Genomic DNA, 12,961 nt, shown 5'->3' on the forward strand with positions numbered 1-12,961 from the left:
AGATTGTGAAAGACAGCTTGGACACACCTACAGACTTCAGAGAGCACAAAACGCAGCAGTGAGAGCAATTGGAAACTTAAAGAAAAGAGGCCATGTGTCATCAATGCAGAGATCACTCCACTGGTTGATGGTGGAAGACAGGATTACATTTAAGATGGCATGCCTAGTGTTTAAATGCATTAAAGGAAAGGCCCCCGCATATTTAGCTGATAAAATTATATTTTATCAGCCAAAAAGGAGTTTACATTCAGAGGATAAACTCTTACTCTGCATCCCACGAACAAAATGTACGTCAAGAGGAGATAGAAGCTTTGGTGCTTATGGCCCTAAAGTGTGGAATCAACTCACACTCGAAATCAGAAAGTGCGAAAGCTTGGATATCTTTAGAAAGAGACTGACATTATTTTTATTTCGATAAATGTAAACAGCTAAACCAAGCAGAACTTCAGGTACCCTCTTTCTCTTCTCTCATGAAACCCTCGAGTATATAGTTACCATCTGCGCCCGAATATGGTTGACTCCATTTGGTGCGCGTAATAAGTTACTCAAAATCAAAATCAAACAGCATCAGCATTGGGGATCCTGAACATAGAAAGGAATGCTAGGCAAATGCTTAGCATTACCGATATCCCTGCCATGCACATGTTTGTGAATAAAATGATGAACCGCTTTTGCTCTGGTTGGATTAACTGCGAATCCTTAAAGGTAAGGGGCGTGTTTGCATGTAACACAGAATTCTTTCTACAGTGTTCAGTGTTGAGATGAGTGTCAATTAGTTTTCTATTCTGGAGTGTTTAGTCAGGAGGCGGATGTCAATTAGTGTGCTATTCAAGAGATTTCAGTATTGCGATCAGTCAATTAGTGTTCTATTGTTGAGTATTCAGTCTTGCTATCAGTCAATTAGTGTGCTATTCTGGAGTGGTTAGTCAGGACGTTGGTGGTACTATTCTGGAGTGTTTAGTCTTGAGATGAGTGTCAATTAGTGTTCTATTCTGAAGTGTTTAGTCAGGAGATGGATGTCAATTAGTGTGCTATTCTAGAGTGTTTAGGCAGGAGACGGATTTCAATTAGTGTGCTATTGTGGATCATTCAATCTTGCTATTAGTCAATTATTTTGCTATTGTGGGGTGTTTAATCAGGATGTGGATGTCATGTGGATGTCAATGAGTGCACTATTCTGGAGTGTTTTGTCTTTAAATGAGCATCATTTAGTGCACTTCTGGAGTGTTTAGTCTTGAGATGAGTCAATTAGTGTGCTATTCTGGAGTGGTCAGTCATGAGATGAGTCAATTAGTGCACTATTCTGGAGTGTTCAGTCTTGGGATGAGTCTATTGGTGCACTATTCTGAAGTGTTCAGTCATGAGATGAGTCAATTAGTGCACTATTCTGGAGTGTTCAGTCTTGGGATGAGTCTATTGGTGCACTATTCTGAAGTGTTCAGTCTTGAGATGAGTCAATTAGTGCACTATTCTGGAGTGTTCAGTCTTGAGATGAGTCTTTTAGTGCACTATTCTGGAGTGCACTACCACAGGCTTCATGCATCTGCGGTACCTGCCTAGGACAAACTGTACCTGTCATTAACAACTGATGTGCATAAGGCCTGGTATTTAAATCGCTGATGCTGCAATGTTGCAATGTTGCAATGCTTGGTGTTAAGGAACAACCAAGCATCTAAGGTTGTTCAACTACGTGCAATGGGTGTGAAATGGGCTGGACCTGCTGATAATTGCACTAAATTCCCCTTTACCCCCATAATCATACATTTGCTGCCATTGCCCTGAAAACTGGGCTGAGGCATGGTTCTGTAACCTCTTGGATGAGGGCAACTGGTGACTTCCTTCTGAGCATGAGGCACAGTAGACCCCTGTAAGTGTCAAGGCCACCTGTAGTGGCCATGGGAAAATTGACATCTATTTGAATATTTTCTCTAAACATTTAAGTGAAGGTTTGTGAGAAATGACTTTAAAGCCTGATGAATGGTCGCCATTACAGTGCTGTTAAAGTGAATAGATTTGTCTTGTAGCGTTCACGGACGATGATGTCAGGGATCCTGCAGCATGCATATGGAAACCTTCTGAGATGGAATGGCAAGGTGTAATCATTTTGAGACATTCCCAAACAGCGCCGGTACTGCTGGTCTGCCCCACGTGGCAGAGGGATGGAGTAGGCTACCTGTGGAACTAAAGAGCACAACCGATCTCCTATTTTAGGGTATATGTGCGAGTACAGATTGCTGGGTGTTCTAGGTCTAACACCCAGAACTTTTTGGACACATGCCTGGGCTTAGGAAAGCCCTTGTACACGAAAGTGTTGAAGCAGACTTTCTAAGAGGCCATGCGATCAAAGGGCAGCGGCCAATGAATGCTGGACAGAGGATAGCTGTGCGCTTGTGGGTTAACTCAATTGCCTCAACTGGTCTCTCTTTGATGACTCTATTGGACGTTAAATAGCTCTGATAAAGGCCCTATGCCGAGTCTCTTATCCTTTAAAACATCTGTATAAATAAAATAATGCTTTTGTAGAGGAGCCCCTGCATGCCTATGCAGGAAACACTGACTCCCTAACCCCCTGAGATTGTGCTATATTTGACACCTGCAGTTGTGCCAAATCCGCAGCGTGTGTTCAAAAGAAGATACCCTATTAGACAACCTTATTGAATGTATCCCCGAAGTGATGACAACCTAAGGGCGGAACTCCCTGAGGGGATATGAAAAAGAGCGAAGAAAGAAGCTGGTGACATCACAAGAGACATGACGTGGTGTCCTGAGATACTAGCTGAAGAGGATGTATGGATCCTACAGAAACTAATGACGAAGTAAAGGATCAAGTGAACTTTTAAATACAAAAAAGAAGATTACAAGTTCACGAAGTGCTGCAGAGAATCAACCGTTCAATAATTGTACAGATGCTGAAACGCAAGGTAGACTAAGTTATCATAGAAGCTGGCTATACGTAGTAAATAGAATACTGTCAACGCCGCCATTATATAGGAGCTGGACATTGGTATCATGAATTTAGTAAGCCAGGACCCATGAAGAGGAAAGGGAAAATGGTGGCACAGCAAGAATAAGCTGAATCATGGAGCTGCATGGCGAGGTTGTCTGGCCTGGAGTAAAGACTGAAGTAGCCAAGGTCAGCTATATGTTATGGAAAGAAGCGATCGTGCAAAGAATGAGTCATCCCTTGTTAAGGTGCAAAGAAAGCACACCAAGTGTGCCAAGTTTTATTCATTTAGGGCATTTAAAATGTAAAACCTGCAAAATGCACCAAATCGTGGTCTCCTGTTGTGTGGGCCGAGGATGGAAATAGAGTTCGAACTTGGAGTCCCGGAACACGATAGTGAGTCCTCACACTCCCATGTATTCTGAAGACCAGTATACTTTTGCAAGGCCAAGTTCAAAGACAATCTTCATGGCAGAAGGCATGGGTGAGGAGAGACACTGGGCTAATTGGGTGGGAAGGTAGTGGCATGCCCCATCTCCCTGCACCTGGTTCTGATCTGATGTGCTGTTAAGTGAACTGAATGTTCCAGGCATGGCACCAGCATGGCAACCAATTGAAGTGGTCCATATAACAAAGGACCTTATAGTTTGAAGACCAATGAGAAACCGTGTATCTAATGTTTCTGAAGATTACATGTTTTAGAGGTAGGCATACGTTGTCCACCTGACAGTGGGTAGCCAATCACAATCTAAGTTCCTATATACAATATACTTAGATGTTCCCCTTAAGCCTAACCCGACCCTTAGTAGGCTTTTCATTATTTGCCAAGTAGTGTGGTGTCACCTCTGAAGTATTTTTGATATATAACCTTTGTTTTGTGAAATGATCGCCAGTGAAATTGAGTGTACATACGTTGATGTTCGTTGTAACTCCCTGTTTTAGATGATTGTTAATAAAGCAGTACTTTGCATCTTCCTGAGTTGCTTCAGTTATTTGGACTTAGGTTATTCTGTGTGAACCCATCCATTGCATGCACGTTCCTAAAGGGCCCCAGGCTCACTTTTCATATCCACATGAACAAGCTGTAGCTGGAGGCACAAACGAGACCCAAGCACATCTGCTGAAATTGGAGTCCATAATAAAGGAAAGATCTGAAACACTACTTTGCATCATACTACAAAACTGAACATTTTAAATGAGCATCTCATATAAACAACTCCACATGTCCAGTTCCTAATGTCACACAATGAAAACACCTCTGCCGCGCATTCCTTTTGTGGTCCTGAAACACATTCAGAATGCGCATAAGGAAACATTCTCTCACAAATGACCTGATGAGTGTAGGGCGCATTAAAACAATCATTTTGTAATGTCCTTATTTAGAAGCTTGCTTTACACTTAACTTGCCCTGTAGGCCAGACACATCAGTTTAGATACCGTGTCATGTAGCCTGAGATAGGCCTGACTCCTCGAATACCGAGCCACACCCTGACAACAGCCGCGATCAGATGGTCATTATAATTTAAACAGCCTCCATTTGTAATTAAAGGTAATGCCATCCGTTCTGCTCATGCATGTCTCGCCCTTATCGCCCAATCACACAGTGGTAAACAGAAAACATTAATCACTCTCCCCACTTGTCTTAAGAAACGGTTATACTCACCAAACACAGTGTAAGTAGGGGAAGTTGAAAGAAGACCAGACTTCACAGAAGGCTTTGTCGCTGATCCAGCAGAGAAGAGCCAGCGTCCACCAGAATCCTGCCAGCAGGCCCAGCTTGTACACGCGGATGTTTTCACACCTGAAGCAACAGAGAGAAGTCTGTAATCACTGGGTTCCCATGCAGCAGAGATATCCGCATCTCTTTACAGAAGAGTATGCACAGTCACATGTTAAAGGCAGAGTTGGCCATATCATGATATAAACCTGAGTACCTCCGGAAAGCACACTTAACATGTATGTTTTATCCTGTTTCTTCAACTAAAGTGTACCATTTGGCTGACTTAGCAGATGTGTGCTGAAGCCTCACTACGTGTCATAAAAGGTGACATAGATATGTAGCCACAGGAAGTGCATTACAAGGCTTCTCAGTAAAACATATTCTCCCACATTTAGCAGTCGAGGTACAGAATTGCTGCCAACTAGTGTCCATGTCTTCAGGGTCACCTAAACCAGATCTGGCTTCTTATTCATCAACAATTTGGATGATGGGACTTGTAGTTTTGCCCTTCCCTGTGTAAGTATTAGCTTATGATTTAAGCATTCAAGTTCCTGATGGCAAAATATTAACCCATGCCTGCTTCAAGGTTATCCTCAACTGCTAGAACCACTTTTTTTCTGTGGTGCGGGACTACCCCCAATTTATGGTTGGCTATTACCTTCTTCTAATCTTCAGCTCTTGGTCGAAATGGATAGAAAATTATTATGTAGGTATTTGCTGAGAAGGGAAAGTGGGGCTTACACTGGTAACGACAGATTTGTGTTAAAAGCGATTCTGCTGCTTGAACTTTTAAAACTTCCAAATGAATTAATTTAAGTTTCACATAGCGCTTGTACCTCCTAGTATAATTTGTAACAGTACCATACAGCATTTTAAAGTAGTGGAAATGGGAACATGGTCACAATTATGTTCATCTAGCGCCTAGATGCCTTTGGGCTTTGTGCGCTGAAATAAATGCAAAAATAAATAAATAAGTCTATAAACATTTGAGTGGTAAGGAAATATTAATTATCCATCAGAAAGCACCAGATGTGTACAACAGTCCAGCTGAAAACAGTCCAGCTGGGGGAGACATTCTCCCAAGAAAGAATAACACACCAGACTGTCTGTATTTAGAGCTCAACGTCTTTCCATACATGTACACCTGTGCAGGAAGTTAAAATAATAACGGGAAGGGAAGGTGTCGCAATATCCTGTAGAGACCACAGTTCTCGCCACTATAAAATCTAATTACAACCGTAATCTTTTTGACTCCCTCAGTCGATCGTGAGTGCGGCCTGACCATGTTGAAGGTTTCCCAAAGCAGAAGCTGGACCACGCACACATGCATTGGCAACCCTCTCGCTTCTGAATAAACAAAATCATATTTCACAAAGCCCAGGTGTCAGAAAATTAAATTGTCAAATAAAAGCAATGGGAAATGCTTTGGAATTGGTTGAAATCAGTCAGATGTCACTTAAGAAGAAAGGACTCCATACGTGTAACATCGAAGAACCAATGTACCAACCATTTAGAAATAGAAACATTGTAACAATAGTACTCCAACAGCCGATTTGCCATTGACGGGCAGAAGAGCAAAAGCCGTTTGACATAAAGCTTCTGCAGCATCTTTTACACGATTTATAAATATGGCCTAAAATGAAAAACTAAGATGGTTGCAGTGCTTTAAACAGGTGGCCTGCTGAACAGCCACATTCAGGTGTGGTGGTCAGCAAAGAATGCCTGCATCTCACTTTTTCTCCTATCAAGTAATATCAATTAAAAAACAGTTTTGATAGTGAATAGCTTATGTGGATGCTAGGATATGACTGGCATTACCATGTGAACTGTAAAACAGTCACAAGCCTGGCTCAAAGAGGTATATGGCAACAGGGCTGGACTGGGAACTAAAAGAGGCCCTGGAAATAATAACTGGGGACCAAAAGAGGCCCTGGAAATAAAGTTCAAAGTGGCCCTATATGACACATTTTTAGCAAGCCCAATGCTTTTCCTGTAAGAAAATTTGGAAATACCACAGAAAAGAGGCCCAGGGTGCAGAGGCCCACCGGGAAATCTCCAGAGTTCCCTAAAGGCCAGTCCACCCCTGTATGGCAACCACTGTGTCCTTTCACTAATCCAAGGTCCATGTTCTGCTTCATAAGCTTTGAAGCATAACTTAAATTGGTAACCGGCGAGGGACACGCGATCTGATTGGCCCTCGCCGGGTCGTTACCAGACAAATCACATTTCAATGGCCACCATGGAACAGGAAATGGAACTACGTGTAGTCCCTTCTCGCCATTCCATGGGGGCCATCTTCTTTGTTTACTTTTTTTTCCGTTTTGAATGGCCGCCATGGAAAGGGTAAAGGGACTTCTTTTCTTTCAGTTACGAAAAGCTGAAACCGTTTAGCAACAGAAACAAAGACACTATTAGTACCCTGGTCTAACGAGCTGGGGTACTAATAGCAATAGGCCCCTCGCTGGGGGGGACTTACCGCTTCAGGTAACGCCCTGAGTCCTGCATTAAGGCCCTCACTTCACTCGTGCCTGTAACTATGGGCCCCGGGGTATTACCTGAAGCAGTAATACTCCCAAACCCCCAGCGCTCGGCTTATTGCTTCAGTGTAACACTGATGTGAAATTATTATTCTTTTAAATGGACCATTTATCCGCCTGTGTAACCTCAATTGAAATGTTTTCTTTTGTTTCAGCTCAGTTAAGTTCAAAAGCACTTTAGAAAATGCCTCAATCCAAATGCAATGCCAGACAGAATTTTCTGGAGAATGCTTGATTACACATGAACCTGTGGAACATTCCAGGTCCCACATTGCCCATCATTTTATCTACCCAGATAGGACTAAAATAAAGTGGTTTGAAAGTGGACTGGTAACAGCGATGCACCCTCCATCACTTCCTAAGGAACACCCACCCCCACATTCAAGCACTCTATCCCATTGCTGAATAAATAATCCCATGCCACAATATTAGAAGTGTCACTTCAAATGTTACTGTCAACCAAGAAGAGACACGTGACAAAGGAGTTGAACAATCACAGAAGCATTTCACTGTATTTGGGACTCCTCACTATGAAGTAATTCAAATTTTCATCTGAATGATGCATACTATACGGGAAAACCAAAGCAATCCCAGAGATGATAAATACAAGTTTAAAACAAAATACACTGCTGTAGTTGCATATTTCGTTCCCATGTTTAGCCCCTCAAGAACATTCAAGATGTTTGGTGTTTTTGAGGAGTGCAATTCAAATATCACAAGCCTCTGTATTCTTTTGCCAGGTTTGATTTATTTAAAATGTATGTATTTATTGTGCTATGATTTATAAAATGTTTCACAATTTGCCCAAGAAGTCCAAACTCTCATAAATTAGCATACACTGTAATAAAAAGAAATTGTGTCCAATTAAAATCAATAAACAAGCTATTAAGTGCACACTAGCTTATCCCCAAATGTATAAAATAAGCAACACACTTTATATGAACCAACAGCAGAGAGACCTGTATCCTAGATAGCAAATGATACTAAAAGCTGTCTGAGGATAACTTTAAAGAATTATGCAAGAATTGACTAAACATCTAACTCTAAATGGATAAAGACTTTTGCAGTGCATAACTAAATGTTTCAAAGTTTCTAATTGACCGTCAGTCTTACATAGTAGACATGCTTGCCTTTTAGTGTATATATTACGGCTGGGGTCCAGAATATCTATGTACATTTGGGATGAATCTCATAAACATTGATATCTGCCACACAGAAATGCACGTAAATAATTTGGTAGCAATTATATTTCAAAATCTGTTCTTTTGTATAATACTAGTCATAATTCTGTAATTTGTTTTCTATTAATTGAGCAATCAAAATGAAAAAAACAGAAGATAGCAGGTCATCACAGGTCATAATCCTAATTGAGGTCTTTTCAATCTGCTCCCCATTTTATTTTCCTTGACATTTACATCAAGATGATAGCATTTCAATCTCCTGCCCGAAAAAATTCTGTTCCAGACTATTCATCCTAAAATGAAAGCAGTCCACAGTTATGTTTATTTCTGCCAAATCTTCTGCAATCATTAGAATAAAATGTCATTGAGGTGCAATTCTACCTATTGGTGATTTCATTGTTTTAATACCTTTTTAATCCCCTCTCAACTATGCTACCATCTTATGCTACACACACAAATCCATCCCAACATGAAAAACTCAGGCCTGCCAGTTACCACATCAACATTACGTGAGCTATAACAAAGCTCACTTCTTTAACTCCAACACTCAGTACCCCGCGAAATCAGAAGCTAAACCCGACCCACAGTTCTATAATTGTACCATATGTTAAGCACTTCCAACCAGATAAAAACATTCTAAAGTGTCACCACTAAACCAGTAAAACCAGAGCGACACTCAGGATTCATGTACTACCAACCTGCACCTATTAACAGAGGTTTCACATCTGCCTCTCTCTCTATCACACTAGCAAATGCTCCTCACTCCCAACTCCCATTTTCCTATGGGTCATTGCACAGTGAGGCCACAAAATGGCACAAGGATGCTATATAAGATCACTTTACATTAAATTACATTACAATACCTTCCATAAAGTTTTTGAGTACTGGCCCTTTGCCCCAAACTATCTTGGCCTCTGAAATGGTATAGGCTGCTAGGGAAACACCCCAAAAGACCACATCCATTTGTACGAATGGTACAAAAGACCGAAAAAGGCCTGTACCATTTGTACGAATCTGAAACTACCGAACATGTGCATTTCCCCACTCCCGATGTTTGGCATTTTTGGATTCGGGGATTGCAGGGTTGTCCCCCATTTCCTCGCCTTTGAAAGCAGGGGACCCAAAGAAAAAAAAAATAATGAAAAAGGTACCATGTGTCGTCAGATCTGACCCACTTTAGAGGGATGGAACTGACGCTGCAGGGGTACAGGAGGCGGCGGCGGCCAGGAAAAAGGTAAGTGGGAGGTTGGAGGGGGTGGAAAGGGGAATTAGGGTAGTTTAACTACTTTTGGGTTGTTTTACTGAATTTGAAATGCGGAAAAATTGACTACGGTCAATTCTGCAGTGAACTTTCCGACTTCGGTAAAACAACCCAAATACAGCTGGTAGTGCTGTCAAATGTACCTTTAATGAATTATAGAAAAAAGCCTTCCAACATAGGTGTGTTAGATACATGGCAATGTATTTCTCCTCGTATTGTAGTGGACTATATTGCTCGTTTTGAAACAAATAACAACCAGGTTCACTTGATAACATAACCGAAACAAGTGTTGTTAATTCTTGGCTTCTGGGCATTCATACATTTATGTGGAAATTCTTAATGTCCAAATTCTATGAGCCAGACTGCTGTAATCAGCATCTATGGACTTGGATGTGCCATCTTCCCTTGTGCCTAATGCTGCTTTAACCTGCTATATAGTGGTGCTGAGAGAAGCATCAGACTGGAATGTCGAATATGTGTGGCGCAATGAGGACCTTTGTGGTATGTGACCATCATATTTTGCCTGACCTTGTTGAGCAGCAGAAGTGGTGGATAAGTGTAAGCAGTTATCTTGAACCAATTGATCAAAAGTGCTTTATCATGTGATCCCTCTGATGGGTGCCTAGAGACGAAGTGGGAGCATTCTGCATTTTCCTTTGTTGCAAATGGCCCCAACGTCTGAAATATTATTTCTATTGTCTTGTTGTCCAACACCCATTCATGTCCCGCTCCAATGTGATGACTTAGGTTGTCTGCAATATGATTCTTTATTTGTATTTATTTGTGTTTATTTATGTTTATTTATGTTTATTTATGTTTTACATATATAGCGCCTTAAACTGAGGGGCTGAACAGAGAACAGGCAATGGTACAATAAAATGTACAAGCAAAAATTAAGAAAACAATCCATCAAGCACATTGCAGGAGGTGAGAGTTCAATGACTTATGGAATAAAGTCTAGACAGTGATAGAGCGAAGAGAGTAAGGGAGGGTATTCCAGTGAAGGGGAGCTGAAAGAGTGAAAGTTCAAAAACCACAAAGAGAAATTGAGAGGAGGAGCGGAGAGACTAAGAAAGGGTATAGAAAGATACCAGGACAGAGATATAGTGATGAGCAAGACCATAGAGGCATTTGAAGACAAGGCATCGGAAATAAAATTTAAGTTGAGTGTGAAAAGATAAGCAGCCAATAGTAGCAAGGGAAGAAGAAATAGAGTCTCGTACAGGAAGGAGAGAAAGAAGACGAATAGAAGAGTTAAAAAACGGATTTAAGAGGGGCAAGATGAGAAATTGGGAGCCCAAAAAGAGCAGAGGAGCAACAAAAGAGCAAGGAAAAGATCAAAGAAGAAATCAACAGTTTAGAGGCTTGAAAAGTGAGAAATAGGCAAGCTTCGCAGATATTGTGTAGGTGAAAGCGACAAGCGCGCAAAGTTAGAGAAATATTATGAGAGAAGGAAAGACTAGAATCAAGGTAGAGCCCAAGAATTTGGCCCATAGATGAGATTGGAAGCTGGGATGGGGGAAGGAAATAAAGGATGCGGGCAGGGGTGCAAGCAGGGAAAAAGAGAACCTCCATTTTCCCAGCATTAAGTGTAAGATAGTGAGAAGACATTCAAGATTTACGGCCAGAAGACAAGCAGAAAGAGTGTGGTGAATCTCAGAAGAAAAGGAGAGAAAAAGATGAGTGTCATCAGCATAGAAGAGGCGTGACAGACCGAAGGAAGAAATAATGGCTGCAAGAGGGGAAGCAAAAAAATAGGACGAAAATTTGAAACAATTATTGGGTCGGCGGTAGGTTTCTTTCAAATTGGTATGATGAAGCATGTTTAAAAGACATGGGGAAAGTGGAAGTTGAGAGACAGATATTGAAGGAGGGGGTGAGGTACGACACTAATGATGTGTAGACCTTAAGAATTAGTGCAGAAGGGATTGGATCAGTAGGAGAGGCTGTGGGGTGAGCTTTGGCCAATAGAAGAGAAGTGTCAACATTAGAGATAGGTTGAAAACAGTTAATGGATTTAGGAGAAGCAGGAGTAAAAGAAGTTGTGACACCAGGTGAAATGGAAGCTTCAATATCAGAGCAAAGAGAAGCTACCTTGGAGGAGAAGAATTGGACAAAGTCAGAGGCCGATAGAGTAGAATTAGCAGAGTAGTCAAGAGTGGAAGGAGACAGTCGAGAAAGAATTTGAAAAAGGCACCTAGAGTGGGCAGACTGAGTGTGTAAGAGAACAGAAAAGTAGAGACATTTAGCAGAGAATAAACATCCCTCATAGAGAGCATGATAGGAAAGGCATGAGGAATGATCCGCCATAGATTTGGTCCTTGACCAACGTCTTTCAAGACGACGGAGGAAATGGTGCATGAAGCAGAGATGGGGAAAGCCATTGTTGAGAAGGCTTGTGAGTGGGATGAAAGGTGATAAGGGGAGCAGTGAATCAAGAGAAGAGAGAGACAAAGAAATAGTGCAGGCAGCATCATCAAGAATATTCCTGGAATGTTTTACACTACAAAGGGAATTCCCCTTTGCATTAATCATTTTCACATCTCCTGTGCTATGAGAGATAGTTAGAGGAGTGTAAAGTCCACCCTGCTTTTTAATGTGCTTTGTGCTGTCTGCCATGACTAACAGATGCTTGTGTTTGATGTGTTTTTTTAATGAGTTGAGCGCTAATTCCACTGTTAGCCTCTCTGTGACAGTGACGTGAAGGGCTGACCATTTTCCCTGAGCTGCTAATTGGACTTGGTGTGATCCCTATTCTATTTCGGAAGCATATGTTGTTATAGTCAGTGAAAGGTTGACTGAATGAACGTCTCTTGTTTAGGCTGTCTCCAATGCAGTAAGCCAGCGATTAGACAAACGTCTTGTCCACAGCCACATGGTCCCTTCACTCCCCTTCTTATTGTGACCATTCAGGTGAAAGCCAACAACGACCCCCCCTTCCCACAACAAGGGCCTTCTGGGAGAAGCTGAATTAATATGAACAGATCTGTGATTGCAGGAAAAATTAAGTCGATACATGCGAGCACTTTGTATTGTTTTGCTAGAATTGAAAACACTTTAGATTAATGCTTCTGGTAACAATTTTACATGAGACAAGCTTTCGAACTTGCAGACCCGCCTTGCTCTTGCCTGTATTGATGAGTAATAAACTGGTTATTTCTATTCTTGGAAAAGTATGTCTCATGTGCTTTGAAAATATTACAAAGTATAAGAAACCGAACCGTATGTCAACTGAATGACAGGTTTATTGTATTTGTCATTTTATAAGGAGCCTTTTTTAATCAATATGTTGGTTGAACGCTATGCTTATATGTGACC

The 12,961-nt window shown here is 41.4% G+C and overlaps 1 protein-coding gene across 1 annotated transcript in view; it reads right to left on the reverse strand.

Annotated features, from left to right (window-relative positions):
* The window catches only part of ACER2 (alkaline ceramidase 2), a 220,396-nt gene that overhangs the window by 21,071 nt on the left and 186,364 nt on the right, over positions 1-12,961 (reverse strand). The window contains exon 5 of the mRNA XM_069625959.1: positions 4,608-4,745. Coding sequence (XP_069482060.1) covers positions 4,608-4,745 — 138 coding nt within the window. The remainder of the gene's footprint in view (positions 1-4,607; positions 4,746-12,961) is intronic.

The sequence above is a fragment of the Ambystoma mexicanum genome, chromosome 6p (genome assembly GCF_040938575.1).
Source record: "Ambystoma mexicanum isolate Mex_15411 chromosome 6p, UKY_AmexF1_1, whole genome shotgun sequence".
Lineage (NCBI taxonomy): Eukaryota > Metazoa > Chordata > Amphibia > Caudata > Ambystomatidae > Ambystoma > Ambystoma mexicanum.